Here is a 25,717-nt window from a genome sequence, read left to right on the forward strand (position 1 = left end):
CTCCCCTATCCAATAGAAACATGTAGAATCAAGCAATAAAGCTTTTCCTGAGCTGTTTAATTTCAGGCAAGAGGGGGATTTGCATTTTGGAATTCCAGCAAATAGAACAGTAATATGACAGGGAGAAGCCTACCCTGAAACGTTGTTTTTCTGAATGCAAGGGCTTTGTTCCAGTGGAGAAACTCTCAAATACAAAACGTTTCAGCTGCAGCCTGAAGTGATGTGGTTCAAGAGAAGTATGCATTGTTATCAAGGTTATATCTGGTGAGACACACTGTACTTTGTTACTGTAGAAATGATGGCTGCATGCTAGAAAAGGTCAATCTTTGTACAACCAGAATAGCTTATCTGCTAACATTTATATTTCAGGCAATTACAAGAAGAAATCACTTTGATTCTAGTCAGTGGGAGGGATTTAAGCACATTCTTAATTTCATAGAAATAAATGGTACTTCCTTGCTTTACTTAGGCTCATTTGTTCCCAGTATATAGTTTGTCCAGAGTAACCTGATCTTGTCAGATCTCGGCTGCTAAGCAGGGTCAGTCCTGGTTAGTACTTGTATGGGACACAACCAAGAAAGTCCATGGGCACTACTCAGAAACAGGCAATGGCAAACCATTTCTGTTTGTTTCTTGCCTTGAAAACCCCACGAGAGGTCGCCATAAGTTGGCTGCGGCTTGACAGCACTTTCCACCACCATCATTTACAGTTTCATTTTCTTAAATCACTTTATGCAAGCCTTTCCAACATTATTGTGACTGCTAGAATGAAATTTATGATAAGTCTATTGTTGGGAATATAATGCGAGTTCCATTTCTGTCAGAGAGCAAAGAGTTAATTGTTGGTATTGATGTTTAGACAGACTCAGGAATCTGATGTCATGTCATTGCAACTTCCAGTGAATTGGTCAGCAAATCGCCATTGACCACATGTCCCTGGGTCACGTAGAACGTTTGTGGTAACTGCTCTCCTTTGTTTAAGACAGGAAGAGAAGCTGCCCCAGGCAGGCACACACACACCTTTGGATTTTACAGAAGCAGCATGGATCGTCTCTGCTCTCCCAGGAGCAGAAAGGGTCACCATTACGTTTTTAGATTCCTGCTAGAGAAATCTAGCAAATTTATAGGAAACTAGATTTGGTAGTAAGGATTGTATTTGTTTTTATCCCAGTTTACCCTTTCCTTTTAGATAAAGTTTTGATTCTAAAAGAAGGAAAGACTCTGTCTGTTTATTTGTGTGCACTGAATGACTGTAACCTGACCATAATCACACGATCTATGGGCCTAATATCTAACATCTATGAAGGCCAATTCTCATTGCAAAGTCCTTCTGGCTGCCAAGAAGATTTTATTTCATAGTTGTGATGGGAGTTCTGGGACCAATTTTGATAACAACTACGCTGTGAGTGCAGAAGGTGCTTCACCCTTCCTACTGGGTTTTTTGTGTGTCTTGAAATCACCCTTGGGAGTCACTGTTTGATAGGTAGTGAAAATTATATAACCTGCATACTTTTTGAATGAAGCAAATAGCAGTACCCCCAGGCCATTTCAGATCAAGAAGTGGGGGGAGCCTAAAGCCCCTTTTCCATGTGCACCATGGTAGTGATCAGAATTGGTCTTGGTTGCATCTGGGAGGCACTGAATTCCTAACACACATCTGATGCAAAGTCCTTGTGACAGCCACAATGACTTTATGGGGACTGAGGCAGGGAAAATGTGAGGAACCCCCATTGCTGGTGCACTGCATTGCTGCATAGGAAAGTGCTGCCATGGGGAAAAACTTGCAGTATACAAATGGTGGGGATAAGCGTTTGCCATGCGGGCAGAGGGGCGAATTGCCGGGGGGTTGCCCGCCTCCACCAGGCACCTGGCAACCCTATCTACAGGAGATGTAATAACACTGGCCTCCCCTCTTCCTGTCATGTGACTCTGATGTCCCATGACTTCCAGTCATGTAGTTTCAACTCTGTGGCCAGGGCTGGCATCAGCATACCCTGAAGTGGGGCAGCTGCCAGGGCTCATGGCTTCTGGCGAGACCCACTGCTACTCCCTATCCATGCATTTTCTCTGATACCTGCACTCACACCCTTCCACACTGCCTGCCTGTCACTTGTGCTTCCAGCTGCATGTGCTGCCTAGTACCGCTGTAGAAAGGCACGTGGGTGGTGCACAGAGCATCAGCATTCCTGGTGGCCACGGCAGTAGCACTCCTAGCTGCACCTATCACCTACCACCATCAGCAAAAAGGGCACTCAGGCAGTGTGGGCAGCTATTACTGAGAAAGCTTGCAAGTGGACAGGAGAACGATGTGCAAGCAAAAGGCATGTGGGCAAGAAAGGGGGCCTGGTAATGGGCATAGAGGACCCTGGTAGGGTTGCCAGATCCAAGTTAGGAAACTCCTGGAAATTTGGGGATGAAGCCTGGGGAGGACAAAGACCACAGTGGGGTACAATGCCATAGAGTCCGCCCTCCAAAGCATCCCTTTTCTCTGGAGCAATGGATCTCTGTAGTCTGGAGATGAGCTGTAATTCTGGGGGATCCCCAGGTCCCACCTGGAGGCTGGCATCCCTAGGCCCTGGGCAATCTCTGCCCAGGGCCCCCTGAAATCTGGAACTGGCCCTGTCTGTCTGTGAGTCATATGATACCATCTGGGCATTAAAAATGGGCCTTCGGTCTGGAAAGGTTGAAGGTTGTTCTAGGGAGCACTGCCAATTAACCCAGAGTCATGCCTAACAAGACACATGAATTTAGCATGGAACATTGTTTAAGGGCTATTGTGTTCTGTAATTCACAGGGATTCTGTGGCAGAAAAAGAGGGGCCTTTTGGTGGACCCATTAATGTGGAAAAGGGTTCCCTGAAAGTAGAAAGTCTGACAATGATGATCTCAATATACAGATTTGATTTCCAATTGAATCTTCAATACTTTATACCCTTTATATACTCAAATAAAAAGCATTTTAAGGGTCAAACCACATGAAATGCAGAACATTTTGATCAGATCATCCCAACGTTTTAAAAGAAAAATTGCAGTCGGGAGGGCTCACCATTCGAGGCATAGTGTGAATAGTGTAGGGTAGGGTAGGTTTAACCTTTCTGCCGTCACAGGGTTTTGCTGATCAAAACCAATTCTTCTCCTGTGCTCTTTTTAGCCCTCAAAGGGTGGGAAAAGACAGGCAAAGAGAGGATTTGTACTAATTGTCCCAGGTGGGGTGTGAGTGTCAATGAAACCATGATGGTGGGATTAAACCCTCCTCTACCCTTCTCCGTAGCCCCAATCCAAATCAGGCCCTGAGTACTGGTTGTTGCTCTTGATCACAGAATTCCTAGCCTCCCCTCTGGCTTGGCCCTTCATAGTGCCTGTGAAAACAGCCTTTCATGTAAGCTTTGTTGCAAGCTTTGTTTACAAAATGCAAGTTTTTTTTTTACAACGCACAATGAGGATTCTTTATACAGGACATTCCACGCATTCATGATAAGAAATGGGCTGTTCGCAATCTTGCATCCTGCTGTGGGCACTAAGATTGGTAACAGTTTGTGGAAAAGGTGTGTCACAACTAACACTGTAGCCAGGCAGCCTATCCCCATGGATCTCTCTCTCCCTCTCTCTCTCTGCTTGGGCCCCAATGCTTTGCCACCAATCCCTGTGATTCACTTGGCTAATGTTTTACTACCTCACTTGCAGTAGGTATAGTGCCCCTGCGGAGTGTCCCTTAGAAAAACAGCAGAACTGTCAAAATTTCGCTCCGAACAAAGAAAAAGCAGAAGCAGACGGTTCAGTGTTCTTTACGGTTGTTGTTTCAGGGGAAGAAAATAATCTGCACAGGAACGACACAAGAAATCCCGGAACGTTTTGAAATGGAAGAAGAGGGAAATGAGACTCTAGGTTTCGTCTGTTCTGCAAATGAACCTCCATTCTCCCAGACAATTTTGGAAAGTAAGTTGCTGTACTCTTGTTGTGGGCAGCGGTTCTTCTCTGAGTGTCTTCCAAACAGAAAGCTGGGTTTTAAAAGGCTCCCTTTCTTTTTCATTGTCATTTTGGACTGACCTACTTAACGTCTCTTGCCTTGAAAACCCTATGAGGTCACCAGAAGCCGGCTGCGACTTGACAGCACTTTACACAGAAATGCACACTTTTAAAAGTGGTATTTGGAGTGAGGAGGACAAATCTGTACTCCGTAGAAGGGATGAAAGGCAAACTGCATCCTGCGTTTGAATGCATAAACACTTTTAATGGGAGACAGATGGCCCTTGCCTTTGAAATGAAAAGGCTGGCAAAAGGAATGGGAACAGGCTTCACATTATTTCAACAGGCTTGTGTAGGAAGAGATCCTGGTGAATTTTCCCCATTGTTGAGGATGGGGAGTTTCAAGGCATGGATCCAAACAGGAATTGACCACAATCCACCCACAGTTGCATTGTATGAAAAGTACACTATCTGAAGCAGGGCTGGATCTTGGGGGGTCTGGCGGGAGCACTTGCCCCAGGTGCAAGGAGAGGGAGGGCACTAGCGTGGGCATGGGGAGAATGGGCATGGGGAGAAGGAGCATTTTTCCTCACCCCTGGGGCCACCAGTACCCAGCTCCAGCACGTGCATGTGGCACACCCCCTGCCTCCCTCCCTGCCCCAGGCTCTCCTTCCCCTAGCTCCTTGCCTGAGCTGAAGGACCCAAATTCATTGCTAGAGCATTCTGATGTTACTTGTGACTCCTGTGCAGGGGAGTCCTCAGCATTCAGTAGTGAGGACAAGTAAAGCCCCAAGGAAGACTCCCCCCCCCCAAAAAAAAAGTAATTCCTAGAAGAACTGTGATATGACAAGCATATAAGTTACACTTTGTTGAGGCCTGGGGTCTCAGCTGAAGCTAAAAACACTTTATCATGAGACCATCTATTTATGTCATTTCAACTGATGTTTCAAGAGACTATGTGTGGGATAGGAGTGGGGGCAGGGCATGCTATAAATCTGTATTAGGGCCAGAGGAATTATACTAGGGCCATGTATGGTTGTGTACAGATATTTAACTTTTCATTGATGTGGAGGTAGTGTTGGAGAACCATGATTGTATAGAGTTCTTTCTTTCTTTTTCTTTCTTTTTTCTTTTGGCTGTCCTGCTTGGTCTGGTTTTATACTGATTTGAGAAGTTCTAAGAAACAACTGAAGGAAGCTCCAGGCAGTGGGCTGAGCTCTGTGGCTGTATGTATGACAGTTGTGGGCATCACCTGGTAATCCTGTGATATCGCTGGTGATGTGTAGCTTACACCTCACCCCTTTATGTCAAGAGAAATTTTATAACATTTTCTTTATTAGAATGGTGGTGGATATGAAGGTATCTACTAATTTATATGATTATTTGTGCATACATTTTAACTGTTTTAAAGTACACAGCTATCCATTTCAAGCAGACGTGGGATGAGGGGAGCCAACACCTTTAGTTGGGATCATCTAAAGGCAAGCTTTATTTAATTTTACATAGGATAAGGATCTGCTGTTGCCCCGGGGCATAAAACACAGACCGTACCTGATCATAGTGTGGGCATTTGACGGGGTGCAGAAGAGTCAGGCCTCTGTCTGTGCTTCCCTGGTTTCTGGGCAAGGCCTTCCAGGGCTGGTGCTGCCATTAGGCAAACTAGGTTGTTGCCTAGGGCACAGACTTCAGAGGGGCGCAGAACTGACCTGAGGGGCGCAGTTTTAAACAGATTCGTTTCTTGAAAAACTGCAGCTGACAATTTATACTGTTTTATTTTAAGATAAGGACCACAACAGTGCTGTAGAATATAATTATTAAAAAGTCTTATAAAAAGTTTTCTATATCCTGTGCCCCCTACCACTTGCGAGAGTCCTGAAGGCACTGGCCACTGCGGTCTGCCTCCTAGGGTTATAAATAAGCAAATAGGGCTAATGCACAGGCTGCAGCAGGGGGAAAAACCTATTGGGCACGCCCCAGCAGGATAAGGGGAATGGTCCTCTCAAAGGACAATCAAGCAGCTAAAAAGATCACCCTAACATTTCAAACAAGACATTTCCTAATAGGTAAAACAAGAACCAGAAAACATTACCATAGTTGGAGTAATTGTTGAGGTGAAAAAAGATGCTACCAATTTGTAGATTTTGTTCTTTGAAAATAGCAGTATGGTATGGCTTTTGGTAGGCAATGTGAAATCATTAACTCTAAAAAAAAGGCAAACCTTATGAATTATATCATCCTGCTTTGAGATAATGTTGCTGATCACTGTTGCATTACAGAATAGTCTAGGAGACTCAAAGTTATCCCAGGAGGCTCAATGAACTTGAGAGGAGCAAGCCTCACCAAAACTACTTTTTTTTTAGCTCTCCACAGAGGCGGCTAAAAGAAGCAAGCAAACAAAATAAAATAACTGCAGAGAAAAAGTATCTCCTTGTCAAGTACAGCATAATTAAGTACAGCATAATTCTCCTTCCCATTGTCTCACAACAAGCATGAGTAGCGGGGGGAGAAATAGAAGCCACTCTGTTGTGCCAGCCAGGAGAAAGGGCGGAGAAATAGCTTCCAATGCTGCGAAAAGAAACTTTTCAGCAACTTGAGGAAGTGAAGGAAAAGGAATTAGCAGTGGAGGTGGGGGAAAAGGTTAGGGAGGAGAACTATAGCTGACCTCAACCATAAGCCTTTGCCACCACAAGGAGTACTTCTCTTCATACTGTAACAAAAACTCCGGGATAGGGTGCCTAATGTTTCTGTTACTCTAAGGATCCTTCTCACACTTCTAGGAGTATTTTTCATGGTGGATTTTGCTTCAGTTTCAAATCGGAGCAAACAATAAACCGATTTAAATAGCTTTTTCATGGCAGCGCAGCTTTCCCCCCATCCCAAGGCATTTTCAATTTTTCACGGGAGAAACAGTGCACTTCTCTGCACTGCTTACGTCTGCTCCCGCTCATGACTCACCGCTCCAAATCCACCTAATCCCGCCCACTCTTCCCATGATCCTGCCTCGCTCCATTTGCCCTCTAGATGTCGCTCCCCGCTGTTGATTTGACAACACTGTCCCGGACGTGCCCGGGCACTGACTCGAAAGATTGGAACCCCCCCTTTCCCCACTTTGCCATGGTCCTCCATTATTGCTGTTGGTGGAAGCACGTTTACAGGTGTTGGTATTTTGCTGCCACCCAGAACCCCCACTCCCTCCACGAGGTGTGATTCCAACTGCTGTGGAAATTGTAAGCAAAAAAGAAAATGGCAGTGCAGAAGTACAGTTAAAACCTCCACTGCACTGATTTTTTGCGTGTGCATAAATGCCTCATGCATTAACACAGTGCCTTGTGCGATATGTATCTGGACTCCCCACCTCCCTCGGACTTGCAAAACCATCGCTAGAACCATCGCACACCACAGTTGTTGGAGAGAAAATGGAGGGAGGGACTGAGTTCCCCCCTTTTCATTAACTACTTCAAAGCTGCCAACAGGATGCGGAGGTGTCAGTAAAACATCTTTCTTCCAGCTGTGCAATGAGCGAACCCCCCTCCGACCAAGGCATGTGTTTACCATTACAATGTTAACAAGCGCTGTCCTCCAAAGTTTTTGTCCTGAATAGATGTACATCACCCCAAATGGTGCCCTCCAAAGTCTTACCGAAGTGTCGTGTTGTTTGCTCCCCCCAGCTGAATAGTCGCCCCCCCCAAACCGCCAAATCCCCCCCACTGCAACAAAGCATTTTCCCCTCATGCTTCACTCCTTCTCCAATCCTGGGGAATTTTTTCTGCACTTTCATAAAACCCCCCCCCCCATCCTATAGGGTGGGAGCTGTCAGGCTGCTATCTCGGTTTCGTTATTGCCTCTGTCTCTGTGCTGTATTGTCTGCCCCCCAAGGTCGCATGCCTAAGCCTGGGAACTCAGCTCCTGGGAAACTGTATTCCTGCGTGTAATCTCCCGCCTTTCCTGCCTTATAATATCTCCCAGCTAGTGAGCCTTTCATAGCTGTCATTTTATTCGTTTGCACTGTATGCCTATTTGATCAGTAAAAGCCATCTGTTTGGACTCTATATGACTTTGTGGTGATTTCTGGTTCTGTGGGCCAAGGGCTGACATTATGACAGCTATCTCTTCACCGTTCTCCTAGCCAGGCTGGAGCCCAGGGGGGTTCGCCTGCCACTTGGATGGGAGCTGTGCAGCTCTCCAGGTGATCTACTACCCTGGAGCCCTTCTCAGAGGACCCTACTCTGTTACAGGACTTAATCGCTGAACTTTTCCGGACGAACCGAGAGGTTTGCCGCTTGAGGGGACTGGTACACGCGCAGTGGCAATCTCTTACAGGACGTCTCTGGATGTTAACATCGGAGGATACTGATGCTCGTTTAGATCTTCAGGACTTGGATCAATTACTGGACGATGCCCGATTGGCGACTGAGGATTTACAAATATTAACTGGACTTTTGGATAATCTTATTTCTCGACAAACTCTTTCTACCATGGCGGGAGCCCCGCCGGAGGGTTTTTCCCTGATCCCGGATGCGGCCAGCTGCCAGGCTGAGGCCAAGCGAGTCGCTATTAGCACCGCTCTCCTCCTTGTGGAATGTACAAAGGACACCCCGGTAGCCACCTTGGCTCAAGTTTTGACCCCGACGTTTGGAGCCGAGGCATCCGCACTGGCGGTTCGAGTACAACCTCTGCTGGGCGGGGAACCTGACCCCATACTCTTGCTCCTCGAGACAGAACTTTTGCCGCGCATTACGGCAGAGGCTGCCCTAAGACTTGAGAACGCCAAAGTTCTTGCGGATCAGCAAGCCGCCGAAGCGGCTAGGGTCGCAAGAGAGAGAGAGGCGGCGGAAGCAGCCAGGGCGGCTGCAGCAAGGAATCAGGCGAACGTGGACACGCGCCCCAAGGATTATGTACTGGGACTGTCAGGTCTAACTTTTTCCCCGGCGTTTGTCCCGTCGCGTGCGACCCAACGCGCACGCCGTTTGGCTGACCGACGTCGAGACTCAGATGAGTCTGAAGACGAGGATTTATATGGGGATAGCTCTCAATGGGCCACGAGCTTCCGAACCAGTAAGCCTCATCTTACTGGTGGCCCAAGTGAGGAGGTTCATCTTTTACGAGCTCAGAATCGGGAGCTCTCCGACCGTGTTGATCAACTCCAAGAAGTAATGGAACTTATGCTTCACGAGAACAGGCAATTACAACAAACCCTGATAGCTCAGAGACAGCCCGTTCCGATACCGGGTCAGGGGGTACCCGTACAACCACCCGCTAATGTGCCTGCTCCACCCTTACCTCCTGGAGCTCCTGTTGCTCCTCCGCCCGGACCACCCGTGCAACCACCTGCTAATGTGCCTGCTCCACCCTTGCCTCCTGGAGCTCCTGTTGCTCCTCCGCCCGGACCACCCGTGCAACCGGGTCAGCCCGCGCCCGGCCCTTGGAAGCAACTCAAATTGAGGACTACGTATGACGGATCTCTTGAGACTTTGCCTTGCTTCTTGCACCAAGTGGACAGTTATATGCGAGAACAAGGTCAACTTTTCCCCACGGAAGATAGCCGGGTGCGGTACGTAGCTTCCCTCCTGACAGGCAAAGCGGCTGACTGGATGGTCCTCCAGTTTGACACCCGCTCTCGTGCGATTCGTTCCCTCAACAACTTCATGACTGCCCTGAGAAGGAGGTTTGAGGACCCCTTCCTGGGAGAAAGAGCCAAAACGGAACTCTTACAATTAAAACAAGGCTCAGCTACAGTTCGGGAATTTGCCGATGAATTTCAGCGACTGGCAAGTAAAATTGTAGGTTGGCCCGAGACCACCCTAATCCATCATTTCAGGGAAGCCTTGCATCCTGACATTCTGAACTGGTCTTACATGCGGGGCGATCCCGATACCCTCGAAGGCTGGATCCTATTAGCCGAGGAAGTGGAAAGCCGCCGCCGCTTTATTTCTCTCGTCCGTCAAAAACACAAGGAGAAGGGCACCCCAAAGCCTCAACCCAAGGCACCACTGCTCGTCCCACGAAATCCCCCACGTCCGCTCCAGGAACGTGAAACCCGATTTCAGAGGGGTGTCTGTCTTACATGCGGAGAAATGGGCCACTTTGCAGCCGTTTGCCCACGCCGCCAGGAATTATTTCGTCCCAGCACGACAACCCGCGCCCGAGGTCGTCCACCACGCAGAGGCACCGCGGCCACCCGCAGCGCAGCTCCGGGAAGGCCCACACCCTCTGCACTCCATGCCGGGGACCCAGCCTCCCTGCCTGCTTCCAACGACCCCGCCGGGTCTCGGATTACAAGTGCCCCATTGGGGGACAGCTTTCCCTCTTCGGATGAGGAAAACCCTTGGATTTCTCCAGCCTTAAACCTGGAATCTCCCCTCGACTTGTCAAAAAACGGCTCCGGTCTGTGGTGAATGGAGCATCTCCACAGACCTCTCAGGATCTTCCTATCAAACCGAATGCTCCTACCAAAATCAAAGAAGTGGACTCCACCGTCTACGTAGATGCAGTTTTACAACAACTTAACGGAGGTCCACAAATCCCCGTCAAAGCACTAATTGACTCCGGTTGCTGTCGCACTCTCATAAGCGAATCCACGTTTGCTGCACTCAGAGCCGACTCAGAGGCTTTACCCGCCCCCGTCCAATTTGCTCAAATGGACGGGAGCCAATTCCAGGGGGGTCCAGTTGATCATCGCACCATAGGGGTGGCAATGGGAATTGGTTCCCACTGGGAACAAATAGACTTCACTATAGCCCCTATCCGATTTGAAGTGGTCTTGGGAATTAACTGGATTAAAGGACATAGTCCCAGTATTGATTGGGAAACAAACACTATCTCTTTTGCTAGTCCCACCTGCGACCAGCATCGGCAAAACTTTGCTCTGCCATTTCCGCCCGTTCCAGCGTTAACCTCTACTGCCCCAGTACCACCGGCTCTACCCGCTGTGTACCGGGACTTTGAAGATGTCTTCGACCTTAGGGAATGTGATGCCTTACCCCCCCACCGGGCCTCAGACTGTGCGATTGAAGTAGTAAAGGACTGCACATTAACCAAAAGTAAGATTTACCCTATGAGCGCTTCCGAGCGCACTGTCCTCCGGGACTTTTTGGACAAAAACCTCGCCAGAGGGTTCATTCGCCCTTCGAATGCTCCAAACTCGGCCCCCGCGTTTTTCGTCCGGAAAAAAGAGGGCGACCTTCGCCTGTGCATTGACTTCAGAAAGCTCAATGCGGTTACCCAGACCAACGCCTATCCTATCCCATTAATATCGGATATTTTGGGACAATTACAAGAAGGCCGTGTGTTCTCTAAATTAGACTTGGTGGAAGCCTACTACCGAGTCCGTATCCGCGAAGGAGATGAGCACCTCACTGCCTTCTCTAGCTGTTTCGGAATGTATGAATTCCTTGTAATGCCGTTCGGATTGAAAGGGGCCCCGGGGGTCTTCATGCAACTCATCAATGAAATCCTACATGACCTTTTATATCGTGGGGTGGTGGTCTACTTAGATGACATTCTCATATATTCGAGAACTATAGACGAGCATGTGACTCTGGTCAGGGAAGTTCTACAACGCCTACGTAACCATCAACTGTTCGCTAAACTAGCTAAGTGTGAATTTCATCAAAGCAAACTCACGTTTTTGGGATACATCATCTCCCACCAAGGTCTTCGCATGGACCCCGCCAAAGTCCAAGCCGTCCTCGATTGGACTCCCCCCACCAACCGCAAGCAAGTACAGCAATTTCTGGGATTTGCAAACTTCTATCGGGGATTCATCCCTAACTTCGCCCAAGTGGCTCTACCCATTACGGACCTACTGAAAACTAAGGGAAAAGTAAGCTCGGCTGCCTTGCCCTCCGCAAAAATCCTATGGACTGAGCAATGCCAAGCCGCCTTTCTGGCCCTCAAACGCCTTTTCACTTCGGAGCCGGTGCTACGGCACCCAGACCCAAATCAAATGTTCATTGTGCAAGTCGATGCTTCCGATGTAGCCATGGGAGGGGCTCTCCTCCAACAAGGACCGGACGGTCTTCTTCACCCTTGCGCTTACTTTTCAAAAAAATTTGCGCACGCTCAATTAAACTGGCCCATCTGGGAGAAAGAGGCCTCTGCAGTTCATCATGCACTGACTTTATGGCGGCAATTCTTGGAAGGGTCTAAAGTACCCTTTGAAGTTTGGACCGATCACAAAAATCTAGCTGCCCTCACGGGGTCCCATAAGCTATCGGCGAAACAACAACGGTGGGCGGAGTTCTTTGCTCAGTTCCGTTTCACCCTGAAACACGTCCCTGGGAAGCAAAACGTTCTCGCGGATGCCCTCTCCCGTTTACCACAATATCCGGTAAAACTCGAAAGACCTACCAACTCTCTGTTCACCCCTATGCAACGTGGGGCCCTACCTATGCTGGCTGTGCAAACCCGATCCCAGCATCAACACACCTTCCCTAACTCGCAAGCTCCGCCAGCCCAACCGGCTGCCCAGCCGCCACCGCAACAGACCGGAGTTCCCGCCCCTCCTACCCCTCCGACCGCTCAGCCGCCTGCAGTCTGCCGCCGCCGCACGTAAGCACTAACCCTATAACTATTTCTCAGATCTCCAGGACCGACGGGGGGGCTCCCTCCAAAATCCCCATCTCCGAATCCTTTTTAACTGTCCTTCGGGACCAGTGCCTTTTAGAACGTTCCGCTCATACCCTACCTCCTGGTGTTTTGGAACAAGGGGGGTCCTGGTACAAAGACTCTAAATTGTATGTACCCAAAGCTCTCCGGAAGGACGTTTTACATTTAGCTCATGGAGCCAAAACAGCTGGGCACTTTGGGTTTCTGAAGACCCTTCACTTATTGCGCAGACAGTTCTGGTGGGGGGGAATGCGTTCCGACATTGACTCCTTCATCCGCAGCTGTCCCGTTTGTGCCGCTGCGAAACGATCGCAGGGCAAACCCCCGGGACTGCTACAACCTCTTGAAACGCCCAGCAGACCTTGGGAAGTGATTGCTATGGACTTCATGACTGATCTCCCTCTCAGTGGGGGTAAAACTGTGTTGTGGGTTGTTACTGATTTGTTTTCTAAGCAAATACATTTGATTCCATGTGCAGGGATCCCCTCTGCGCAGAAACTGGCCCGCCTCTTCGTGACGCATATATTTCGTTTACATTCGTTTCCGCGTAAAATAATTTGTGACCGCGGAAGTGGTTTCGTTTCTAAGTTTTGGAAAGCTTTCCTCAAGTTGGTGGGGGTGGAACAGGGATTGTCTAGCGCATACCATCCTCAAACTGATGGTCAAACTGAACGTGTCAATGCTGTACTTGAATGTTATTTGCGTTGTTATGTTAACTACCACCAGGACAACTGGGTGGAACTGTTACCTTTAGCAGAATATGCCTACAATAATGCCATGCATCAATCCACAGGTTTTAGCCCGTTTTTTGCTGTGTATGGACAAGATTTCAGTCCTATCGTTCCTACAGATGATGTAGAGGGGGAGGAGAACCCCGACATTGCCTCCTGGGCACACGCCCTCCGTACCACTTGGCCCTGGCTCGTTAGCAACCTCGACCGGGCCAAACGTAAATACAAAGCGCAAGCTGACAAACATCGCTCCCCCGGGGGTGATCTGCAAGTGGGTGCTTTGGTTTACCTTTCCACCAAAAACCTCCGTTCCACCCAACCGTGCCATAAACTCAGCGCCAAATTCATTGGCCCTTTCCCCATTACTCGGGTCATAAACCCTGTCACAGTGGAACTGGCTCTCCCCAAATCCTTGAGGCGTGTGCATCCTGTTTTCCACATAAGCCTCCTCAAACCCCATGTTGCTTCTCCACGGTGGCATCCGGACCCACCGCCTGCGCAACCCATCATGGTGGGGGGGGAAGAACACTTCGAAGTCTCCAAGGTCCTTGACTCCCGTATTCACCGTGGCACTCTCCAATATCTAGTTCGTTGGAAACATTTCCCCCCTGCCTATGACGAATGGGTGCGCGCACGGGATGTCTCCGCCCCCGACCTCGTCGACGCCTTTCACATTGCTTACCCAGACAGGCCAGCCCCCTTGCGAACTGGGAGGGGACCTTGAGGGGAGCAGAATGTCAGGCTGCTATCTCGGTTTCGTTATTGCCTCTGTCTCTGTGCTGTATTGTCTGCCCCCCAAGGTCGCATGCCTAAGCCTGGGAACTCAGCTCCTGGGAAACTGTATTCCTGCGTGTAATCTCCCGCCTTTCCTGCCTTATAATATCTCCCAGCTAGTGAGCCTTTCATAGCTGTCATTTTATTCGTTTGCACTGTATGCCTATTTGATCAGTAAAAGCCATCTGTTTGGACTCTATATGACTTTGTGGTGATTTCTGGTTCTGTGGGCCAAGGGCTGACAGGAGCCTTCTGCAATCTTTGCTGTTGAATTTCTGTGATTTTCTTGGGAATCATGATATCTCTGCATGGGAGGTTTTGACTTGAATTTGCCGCTCTGTAGATGCATATGTCCCGTGCATTCTGAAAACAAGCAGGGGTGCTTGTTTTTGAGTTTTGAGAATTCAGGTGGGGAAAATGTGCATCTAGAGAGCGGCAAATGCAAGGCAACACCTCCCATGCAGGTTTAGGTCCGATTTCCAATGTGCTTCACTTCCTCTCCATTCCTTCCTTCTTTGGATTTCATGAACCCCCCCTTCACCCCAAAGAGGGATTGCCTCACCTCCGCCCACCGCCGCTTTCCCCCCGGCCGAATAGTCACCCCCAAACCACCAAATCCCACCCCACTTTTGCACTGAGTTCAGGATGGCACTGCGCTAGAAGGCTAGGAAGGAAGGCTAGGGTTGCCAGGACTCCAGCCACCAACTGGAGAGTGGAAACCCTAAGAGAGGCTTTGCAGAGGAGGGAGGGAGGGAAGGAAGGAAGGCTAGGGTTGCCAGGTCTCCAGCCACCACTGAGGGAGCCAGAACGGCGCGGCCAAGCTGGAGGTGTGTGTGAAAGTGTGGAGGGAGGAGCACTTCCCCCCTCCAGACTTTCGTACATGCCTCCAGCTCGGCCGGGCTGCCCGGCTCCAAGAAGCCGTTATGGCTCTCTTGGGGCTTTTCCATGCCGCTGGCTGGGAAGGAAGTAGGGAAGAGGGCAGGGAGGAAGGAGAACGGCAGCAGCGGATCCTCTTCCTTCAAGCCAGAATAAGACCCGGGGAGGGAGCTGTGCGCAGAGCGCGCCAGCCAAGTTGCCAGCCGTTTATGCATGGGAGGTCTCGCCTTGGATTTGCTGCTCTCTAGATGCATATTTCCCCCATCCGAATTCTCAAAACTTGCATGGGGCGCTTACTGTTGAGTTCTGAGAATTTGGATGGGGAAAATGTGCATCTGGGAAGGACGAGGGCTGTCCAGGGCCACCGCCCGGTTAGCTGCCTCTCCTCTCCAGACAACCCCCCCCCCCAACAGTACCTGCCTGAAACCCGGAGGCTCCCTTCCTCCCAATGTATGTTATGCCTGGGAGGTTTCGCCTTGGATTTGCCACTCTCTAGATGCACATTTCTCCCACCCGATTCTCAAAACCCTGCATGGGGCACTTACTGTTGAGTTCTGAGAATTTGGATGGGGAAAATGTGCATCTGGAAATGTGCAAACCCAAGGCAAAACCTCCCGTGCATCAATGGCCTAGGAGCACCAGACCTCCTCCTCCGACCCCCGTCCGGGAATGGGGGAAAACCCCCACCCAGCCTCCCTCTGCGATTCCCCCACTCTTCCTCAACTCGGCGCCCTCTGGCCTGCCTTTCCAGCCCGCCCCCGGGGTTCCCGAGCAGCTGGGCAGCCGCCGCCAGAGAGACCTCTGGCCCTTTTCCACTCCAGCCCAACTGGGATTGGGGTTCCGCTCCGAAAGGACGAGGGCCGCCGCTTTTTTTGGGGGGGAATTAAGCCTTCTGCCTCTCCTCTCCATACAATCTCTTGTAATCTCGATGCAGCGCTTTGGTTTTAGTACGGCACTCAAGCGCAGAGTGATGATGGCCCTTCTGCGCCATCTCTGCGGCTATTTTCTCAAACACATCAATGTTGCGATGCGATTTGAGCAGAGCCCGCTGCATCCTGTGCTTGCCCCATATGGAGAGTAAATCGAGCATTTCTCGTTCCCTCCATGAAACACCACGGACACCAGTTGATTTTTGGCTTCCAGCCATCGAAACAAAATGCAGCTTCTTCAGGTGAGTTAGGATGAGCGTGCTGGCCCAAGAGGGAATACAAGAAATGGGTCAGCCTCTACCAACACAAAGCACATTCATGGCAGCGAGCAAGGCGCAAATCCTGTTCGCCATTGGGCAAGGGGGGGCAAGTAACCTGGACACGTGATGCGATTGGCTCGAGCACCACAGCAATACAGCGGGACTTTTGAAACAAAGAAAATAACTTGAAATAGGCACCCAATGCTGACCACTTCCGTGGCAAGCGACACCTGCTGGCCGCCGCACAAACTGAAACAAAAGGGGCGGTGTCTTCAACCAAGCACGAAACTCCCCCAGCCAATCGCCGTTCTTGGGGGAGGGGGCATTGCCCATCATGGGCGGTGGCAAATGAACCGAAGCAAAACTTCTTCATGGAATTCCGAGCCAAAAAATGCGCGGTAACAGGAAAGTATGGTGCAAAAGAGGTTTCAGTTGATGGGGGCATAATGCGGGTTTTGTTGCTCGGTTCAGGAAAATTCGGAGCTGCAATGAATAATCAAAAATTTGGAGCGCCTCAAATCAGATTTTAAATCGCAGCAAACCTCCCTGAAAAATTCCCCCCAGTGTCAGTGGCAAGTGGTGAATGCAGTTTCTCAAAGCTCAAACTTATAAAAACGTACATACACTCAACAATGCTCCAAAAGAGACTAGTTGGTTTGGCAACTCTATCAATAGAACATGCCCAAGCATCAACACTTGACCTGAAGGAATTGGTGACAAAATTTGTAAAGGAAAAGGCATACAAAATGAGATTTTGATGTGTCTGAAATTAAAACGTTCAAGTGACTTGAATTTTAACATCACAATTCATAGGTTTATTCAAATGATTTGTGATTTGTGCGCTAAAACTGTTTTGTATTTGAGAAAGAAAATCAAAGATTGTTGTATTCTTTATTCTCGATTTTTAATATTTTTTAGCAATTTCAAGTTTTGTGCTTTTATTTTTTTCTAAAAGACATCTGTTTTTGAAAATTGGTTAGCAATGGGGGGCACAAGAAGTTAGTCTTGCCTAGGGTGCAAAAAAGCCTGGCACTGGCCCTGAGGCAATCCTGTCTCCAAGCCCCAGGTTATCAGGCTATATACATCCCTGGCTCCTCCTTGCCAGACATTTGCTAGTGCTCAAGGGAGGCATGCCATGACCTTTCCCCTAGTCTCATAATCTTTCTGATCGAGGATAATGGCACCCCTCAAGGGGTTCCTGTCCTAGCTCTGTGAAGGCACCAAAGCACCAGGTTTCTGATCTTTGCCTTTCCACCCTCTTGACTGATGCCTCAGGGTACTCACCTAAGCTTTAATACATGTCAGTCAGCTAGCTATACCTGCACTGCTACCTCCCTCAAGCAAGCCCAACCCCCTAGCCCCATAGCCATTTGAAGCCTGGGAGAGTCCATTCCCACAATCTTCAGCGTAGAGTTGGCGGGGGAGGGGGAACCCTGGCTTGTGGCCAATGGAGCCAAAGGGGCAAAAAATTCCTACTCAACCCCCAACTGGTTGGCTAACTTGTGCTCACTCTGAATCGTTGGGAGGGAGGGTGGAAAAGAGCAAACGCAGGCCCACTGGACCTTAAAATAGCCCTCTCTTGCCCACCCCAACACTTTCTGTCTCCATGCACCTGCACCTGCACACCTTTCCTCTGCAGGCCACTGGCGAACCCCTCTCTCACCCCGGTCAAGAGGGTGGCTGGAGCCACATTCTTTCACAGCTATGACTTATCATTTCCAGAATATTTTCTGTCATTTTTAAAACTCATTGTTCTTGTTGTAATGTGCATTCTCCCTCCTGGAACATTCAAGAATCTTTATTAGCAGTAAGTTTCCTTGAGGAATAAAAACGACTAGCCAATTTGGTCAATTTCACTAGTACTGTTTTTGTGCTTATTTATTCAGTTGGTTCATAGCCCACCTTTCCCACTGGGACTCTATATGGATTACAGAGTACAGTGAGAGAGAAAAGAAGTAATCATAGAGTATAGGACAAAGGAATAGGCAATGTAGCCCCCAGTCCCCACTCTTATGTATGAAGGCTATCTTCTGAACCATTCTATCCCACTACAGATCAATTCCATTACAAGAATGAGCTTTTGGGTAAAAACTGTAAGAGAAACAAATAATTTGATTAATATCAGTGTAAAAAGAAAACCGGCATTTTGTTTATTAGGAATCCCACAAGGAAATTTGAATAATAATGACAGAATTATCTGTCACTATAATTTTGCTGCTGCAAGAATTGTAATTGCCAAAATCTGGAAACAAGCGAATAAACCTTCAATAAATGATTGGAGAGAGAAACTATGGACTTATATGAGGATGGCCAAATTAACAGAATTCCTTCATGGAAAGGACATGGAAGAATTTAAAAATATGTGGAAAAAGGCCGCCACATATTGGGATAAACTGGCAAAAACGGATTTTATTAAGTTACTTAGTGAGTTATAGAACTTATATAGAACTATGGACTTATATGAGGATGGCCAAATTAACAGAATTCCTTCATGGAAAGGACATGGAAGAATTTAAAAATATGTGGAAAAAGGCCGCCACATATTGGGATAAACTGGCAAAAACGGATTTTATTAAGTTACTTAGTGAGTTATAGAAATTAGGGGTTTTTTTTTTATATCTATACATTATATTAACAATTAATAAGTTTAAAACTGATATGACACTTCTGCAGAAGTCAGGTGAAGGGTCACATGGGGTGATGGGTGGGGGGATAGGGGGTATCTTATAAGATTTGATAATTATACTTTAAAATTATATTAACGAATATATATTGATACTCCTGGTTGTTTTTTTATTGTTTTTTTAGTTTTCTTTTTTTGTTCTATTGTTATAATTTTTTTTGTATGTTATAAAACTTAATTAAAAATTTTATATAAAAAAAATAAAAAAAAGAATGAGCTCCAGAGTATTTCTATTTTGCACATTTTGTAGAATGATGGTACTTTGGGAGCTTTCCTGATCTTTTCAGGTAGACTGTTCCACAAGGTGGGAACCACCACAGAGAATGTGCGGTAGTTGCTGATCTTATCAGTTTGCATGGAGAAACCTTTAAAAGGTCCTGTTCAGATGACCAAAGCTGCTGTAATGGAACAGTAGGAGAGGCGAAAAGTAATAAGGAGTACACTTCATCATATCATCACTCCAGAACTGTTTTGACAAGGTCCCCCATTCCCCACTGCTGGAGTGTAGCATGTTGCAGTTTTCCCTCCCCCCCAGCGCAATTTGGGGGGTGGTTTTCATGAGACTTGAGGCAGATGTTGTGTGATGGCCAATTCAGAGTCTTAAACCTTTCTCTAGTTTCAAAAACATGCATTTTAAGACTTTTATTTTACTGCAGGTTTCACTGGGTGGCTAGCTAACACCGAGAGAGCGGGAGAAAGAGTTAAATCAGATCCCCCCCCCTTTCCCACATACCCCGAACGCAACAGAGTCTGCGAAAGTTTATTTCATGGAGGAATCAGACTGACCAGTTTTCTTGCCCCAGAAAACTGCATTAGACCATTTTAAAAATTCGGTGCGATCAGTCCTGTATTGAAGGATTGAGTTACCCCCTTCCCACCAAGCCTGCCTTTGACCAATCAGGCCATGTCATGCACTGTAGTTTTATGGGGGCTCTAGGCCAAGATATTAAAAGTAATCTATTTTGCCTCTTCCTGCAAGCCTGGCAAACAATCTCCCAGGCCATTTATTCATGGAAGGTTTTGCACTGGATTTGCCACTCTTTAGATGCACTTTTTCCCCATCCATATTCTCAAAACTCAACAATAAGCCGCCATTCAGAGTTTTGAGAATTCAGATGGGGAAAATGTGCATCTATAGAGTGACAAATCCAATGCAAAACCTTCCATGAATAAATGGCCCCACTGTTCCCTTCCTCAGTCACCATAAATGGGGGTACAGGGCAGGCCCGGTTGGTTTGCAATAGAAGGGCTAGGTTCAAGTCCAGGAGCACCTTAGAGACCAACAAGGTTTTCAGGGTATAAGCTTTTGAGAGTCAAAACTCCCTTCATCAGATACTCGACAAAGCTTCGAACTTTTAACTCTCAAAAGCTCATAAATGGGAGTGCTTCCTTTTCTGAGGTAACATCAGGATTTTATTGCCTAGTTTTCATATGAGGGTGTGATTTCTCTGAGGCCGATGCCCCCTCTGTATAACAGGCTTTTGTGTTATTTAGGGCACTCCACATCCTGCTGTCACAACATAGCATCATCAATTAGAAGCAATGATGGCATCTTCCCAGCATTCAATCCCTGGGTTTATGATGGTGAAACAGTTGTGACAATGCATGTCAGAAAGAAAAGCAATTAGAAGAATCAATTTAATTGTCTTGGATCAGAAGTCTGAAACTGAATCTATCTTGAGATTCTGATTAACAAGTGCCATTAAACTCACATCCATGGTGTCACTGTGTCAATGAATTTAAGCCCTCGAGAGAACAGGTGTTCTAATTCATTAACAGGAACATTTTTTTAACCAGAGTGGCTCATTTCACATAAAACACATCCTACTCACATTTAGATTTCATACAAAGGCATGAGAAGAACTGTATGGCACTCTTGAGAGTTCTTACAGTGTAGTATTATAAACTGTGAACGAGGAAATATTCTGTTCAATTTGCCTCAGCCATGAGCTCACTGAGAGGCCTCAGGCAAGTCACAAGCTCTCTGCCTGAGGGTCAAGAATATGGTATGCTAAAATGAAGTGATTGTCAGAGGAGGGTGGGGTGGTGGTAGGTTGGTGAGATTTAAAGGACAGGAGGGTAAGTGCTGAACCCTCCCTATGCATGCTTTTGGTCCCGCAATAGCAATACCCCATGTATATCCTCCTTTGGGGCTCTGTTACCAAAATTAATCCCTGCAAAAAAATGGCAGGAACACAGCATTTTGGGAATTAAAAGCAAGGGCCAGGCAAGACTTCAGATCCTTCCTCCCCCACCCCCAGGCACATACTTTACATAGATTTGGCAGGACCCTGGGTGGGCCACCACTATCATATCTACTATGAAGCTGAAAAAACATATGCAATGTGCTTTGTACGCTCAAATGTACTATATGAATCTGTATTTGCTTCTACCGAATAAAGTAAATATTTTGCCACTGTATTTAACTATGATCCCCTCTTGGACACATACCCTAACTTATTGAGGGGGTTTGTGCGTGTCTGCGATGTGATGACATAACTTCAAGAAGTGACGTTGGCATGTTGACTCCAGCCTCCCTTTGCATCTAGTAAGTCCCCCTGCTGGCTAGTTGAATGGTGCTAAGGGAAGGAGCTTGAAGCAAGGAATCCCCTGCTACCAGCAACCCTAGGGGAGAGGGAAAGCTGAAGACATTTATGCATGGATGAATTTGCTGCTCGCTCAAAGCTCTTTTTTAAAATCTGCCTTTTAAAATGCTTATTCACGGCACCGAATCAGATGAGAAAGTCCGATGTTGATTGGAGCCGCGTGTTATGCAATGGTATCCCAACGCGCAGAACTTTGCTCCGAGAGGGCTGGGTTATCTCAATGGTGTTCCTCCCACAGCCATTTACCCACCTTTTGGAGTGGGGAGGCAAGTCTCTTTCCCTGCCCTCTGTCATCCCACACATGCGTGCGGCGCCCCCCCTCGAATAAACCTATTTTCCATAGGTGGAGATCCCGCTAAGGACTATGTCGTTCCGTAATTTTTTTAAAAATTTCCCCCAGATAAAATAGTGATATATTGATAAAGTAGCACATTTGATTTTTGGAGTCTTTCTAAGCACACAAACTACCCCGGGGTCAGCGCCAGCTGCGGTTTTTATGCAGTGGGCTGCCGGCAAAAGGTAGCTTTCCCCCCTCGCCCTTGCTGGTGCGATCCCGGGAGCCGGAAAGATGGACTCCGAGAGAGAGGGGCGTTGCAAGGGGGAGGTTTGCAGAGCGTTGCAATAAAATGAAATTAAAAATAGCAAGAAAAGGAAAAATATTTTGTTCTGCATGGGAGGTCTTGCCTTGGATTTGCCGCTCTCTAGATGCACATTTTCCCCACCCGAATTCTCAAAACTCAAAAACAAGCACCCCTGCTTATTTTGAGAATTCACAGGAAAATATGCATCTACAGAGCAGCAAATCCAAGTCAAAACCTCCCATGCAGAAATATCATGATTCCCAAGAAAATCACAGAAATTCAACAATAAAGACGGGTCGCGAAAATGCAGAAGGCTCCAGCCCTATAATATAGGATTGTGGGGGGGGGGGGGGGGACACATGAAACCGTGAAAAAAAGTTGCCCGTATCAGAGAAGGAGTGTAGCATGAGAATATGCTGTGTTGCGGTGGTGAAATAGCGATATATCGATAAAGGGAACCAAATAATAATTAAAAAAATAATCACGAGTTGTTTTACAGTACAATACGTTGCCCCAAGCGTTCACGCAGCACTCAGCACAAGTATCTCTAAAATGGCTATCTTCTACGCCAGGTTCAGAAAGGGGGTGGGGTTGGGAAGATCGGGTAGGCGGTACAAAGGCGGCGGGAAGACCTGGGTGGGCGGAGGAGAGGCGGGGACATGATTATTCACGGCTGTTATTATTCATGCAACCTAGCATAAATTCTTCGCAGGGATGGTGGGGCGCTCCCAAAAAAGTCGCATTTTGACTGCTTTCTCAAAGGGCTAACACACTCGCTGTTTGAAACGTTTATTGAGACGTTTTATTGATTCATGATTGCACCTTCCACCCTCCCTTGGGTGGTGGGACCATTTCGCGGTCACTTAATCCATGTGATTTCCAGAAACACTTATAAGGCGGTCTTTTTCCTTTCTCCGTTTCCCAGACGGCTTCTCCTGAGGTGCAGATAGCTTGAAGACGCTGTTTATTCCCCCCCCCTCTGCCATCCACACCCACTGTGTAGCCCATGTCCCCTCCCCTTTCCCTCCGCTGGCCATTTTCTGAGCCTTTTAAAAAAAATGCACCTGGAGTAACGTTGGATCGTTCCTCTTCTTTTTAAAAACGGGATCAGGATGTCAAGCATGGTGTTTAAAGCCTGCAAAGAAGCGACCCATTCTCCAGCCAGTCTCTTTTGTTTTTGTTGTTACGGAGGAGGCTGTACTTGTTGCTTTTGTTCTGGCCGCAGTAGAATGATTGTTTCAGTTTCTTCTCTCCCCTTCCCCCCTGCCCCCGTTCCCCCCCCCCAGTGCAATATCTCCAAGGTAAGAATGGAATGATTTTCTGCTTTGAGCAGTCTTTTGTCCCTTTGAGTGTAGCTTTTTAAAAAATAAATCCTCAGGCACCCGACTGTGCCTAAAGTGAACTTAAAAAAAAAAACAGTTGCAGAGAAATTTGGAGAGCAGTTACGCAAGCTCTCTGAGCAGGGATTCCTCCAGGACAGGGGCTTTGCAGACACACCAGCAACTTTTTGCAGTGTTTATTATAATTAAATGAGTTCTATGAAGACTGTGGGATTGTAGTTTTCAAACGAAGGTGGCAGCAACCAGAGAGAGTGCCATGCTTGGTCTTGCAGTCTCCCTTGCTCAACCCTATACGCGTTCTGCCCAGTTTCTCACGCTGCTTGTCCCAATTTGTATGTGCTTGTGGACATTTTTATAGGGACAGCAGGGGGTCTGAGCGGAGATACAGTCAACAGGCTGCAGGCTGCCGGGCTGAAGTTTGCAAAAAATTTAAAAGGGGGAAAGGGGAGCTTGTCGCACATCTATGACACATCTATGACGCTCCCCGGGGGAAAGTGCAGACAGGCAGTTGTAAATACAGCGATGAATTTAGCCAAGGTGCGGGGGGGAAATCTGACTTCGCAGCCAAGCCACATAGTTCGATCACGCTAATAATTTGGAGTAAATTGATGGTGCAGTAAGCCTTCCAAAATGCTCGCTTTGTCCGCACTAGCTGCGCAGTGGCGTCTGATTCATCAATTCCCCTTGCAAAACTCAAAAAAAGCTGCGGGACACTTCAGCATGGAATGCATAACTAATTACCATGTATAAATGGCCAGAGAGACAGATCAATGTTTGCTGTCGGTTGGGTGGGAAGGGAGGAAGGAAGCAGGAAAAGGGGATAAGGGGGCTTTCAGGAAAGGGAAAGAGGAAATAGTGAGGGAGGAGGAAATAAGATACCTCCCGCAAGTTCTTGTGGGTTCCCGCTTGTATCTCCTGTTTTCTCCTATTTGGCTCCTATTCACTGAACATCAACCAACCACCCTTTACTATTAATCAGAAATCTGCCTAATAAAATAATGGTTGTCCAGCAGCCATAACAATATGGTAAGCATAATTCTAAGGCCCTGAACCATACAATAATTTCATGCACAATTATTCCTTTTGTGGAGAGAAGGTGATGTAATTGTGATACCGTTTTGCTTTTGCTGGACTAAATTCATTCTTTAAGGTGTGCTATTGTTGTTTACTTTTGATACAACTTTATATCCATCCAGGCCTTGACATAACAGGAATATTTCTCTTTGCCATCATGACTTTAATGACACTGACCGCCAATGTCGTATTTGCGGAGGAAGTCTTCTACATCTACCGGAAAATCCCTCCTTCCAAAAGGTCAATTTTCATTTGGATAAATGCAGCTGCTCCAGTAAGTTGAAGAAATAAATTAATTTTGGCATAGAAAAGTTGTGTTTTTTTTCAGAAAGGGAATTTCAAGGAAGCCACAGTCCAGAATAAAGGCATCCTGAGACTGGGTTGTCTTTGCTATGGGGCTTTGGTGGTTGCTTTCTCATTAAATATGCTTCTTGTTTCCTATGATGGACTCTATCATGTCACAAGATTCTTTATTGATTAGGGCACATCCAGCATCCTGTCTGGGTAGGGTTGCCAACCTCCAGGTAGTAGCTGGAGTTCTCCTGCTATTACAACTAATCTCCAGCTGATAGAGATCAGTTCACAGGGAAAAAATGGCCACTTTGGCCATTGGGCTCTATGGCATTGAAGTCCCTTTCCTCTCCAAACCCCACCCTTTTCAGGCTCTGCCCCAAAAACCTCCCGGTGGTGGTGAAGAGAGACCTGGCAGCCCTATATCTGGGACAGGATACAAAAGGTCATATTTCAATGATTTAAGTTGGCTAGAACATTTCTTCTTGAGGAATAACTCACCAGCCTGATTAATTCCTATTGAACATAAGGACTGATATCGAGTGCACTAAATTAATATAAAGAAGGGTGTCTCTAAGCTTTTGGTTACCACTTTATCACCCTCCACATACACAGATATTTGAATTATAATGAGGGATGAGTCAGTTTGAAAACTAAAGTCTTTGAGCCCATGCAATGTGCCTTTCGTTTAACAACAATTAGCTTCCCACTTTAAGAGAGAAGATGTCTTACGTACAATTAATTACTGGAGATTTAAGACATTTATTAAGGAAAATTTATAAATTGTTATTACAGTTTGAAACTGAAACAGAGCAGGTTAAAGACTGCATAATAAAATGGATGAAGAATTGTATAGGAAATATAAATATGAGTAAGTATATAATATGAGTAAGTATATAAATATGAGTTTGAAATGGTTCAAGACTTTCTATTCCTTGGCTCCACCATCAACCAAAAGGGAGACTGCAGCCAAGAAATTAGAAGGAGATTGAGACTGGGA

The 25,717-nt window shown here is 47.2% G+C and overlaps 1 protein-coding gene across 1 annotated transcript in view; it reads left to right on the top strand.

Moving 5' to 3' along the window:
- Positions 1–3,760: 3,760 nt before the first annotated feature.
- The window catches only part of LOC130488373 (organic solute transporter subunit alpha-like), a 40,622-nt gene continuing 18,665 nt past the window's right edge, over positions 3,761–25,717 (top strand). The window contains exons 1-2 of the mRNA XM_056862034.1: positions 3,761–3,935; positions 24,549–24,700. Coding sequence (XP_056718012.1) covers positions 3,857–3,935; positions 24,549–24,700 — 231 coding nt within the window. The 5' untranslated portion in view covers positions 3,761–3,856. The remainder of the gene's footprint in view (positions 3,936–24,548; positions 24,701–25,717) is intronic.

The sequence above is a fragment of the Euleptes europaea genome, chromosome 16 (assembly GCF_029931775.1).
Source record: "Euleptes europaea isolate rEulEur1 chromosome 16, rEulEur1.hap1, whole genome shotgun sequence".
NCBI lineage: Eukaryota > Metazoa > Chordata > Lepidosauria > Squamata > Sphaerodactylidae > Euleptes > Euleptes europaea.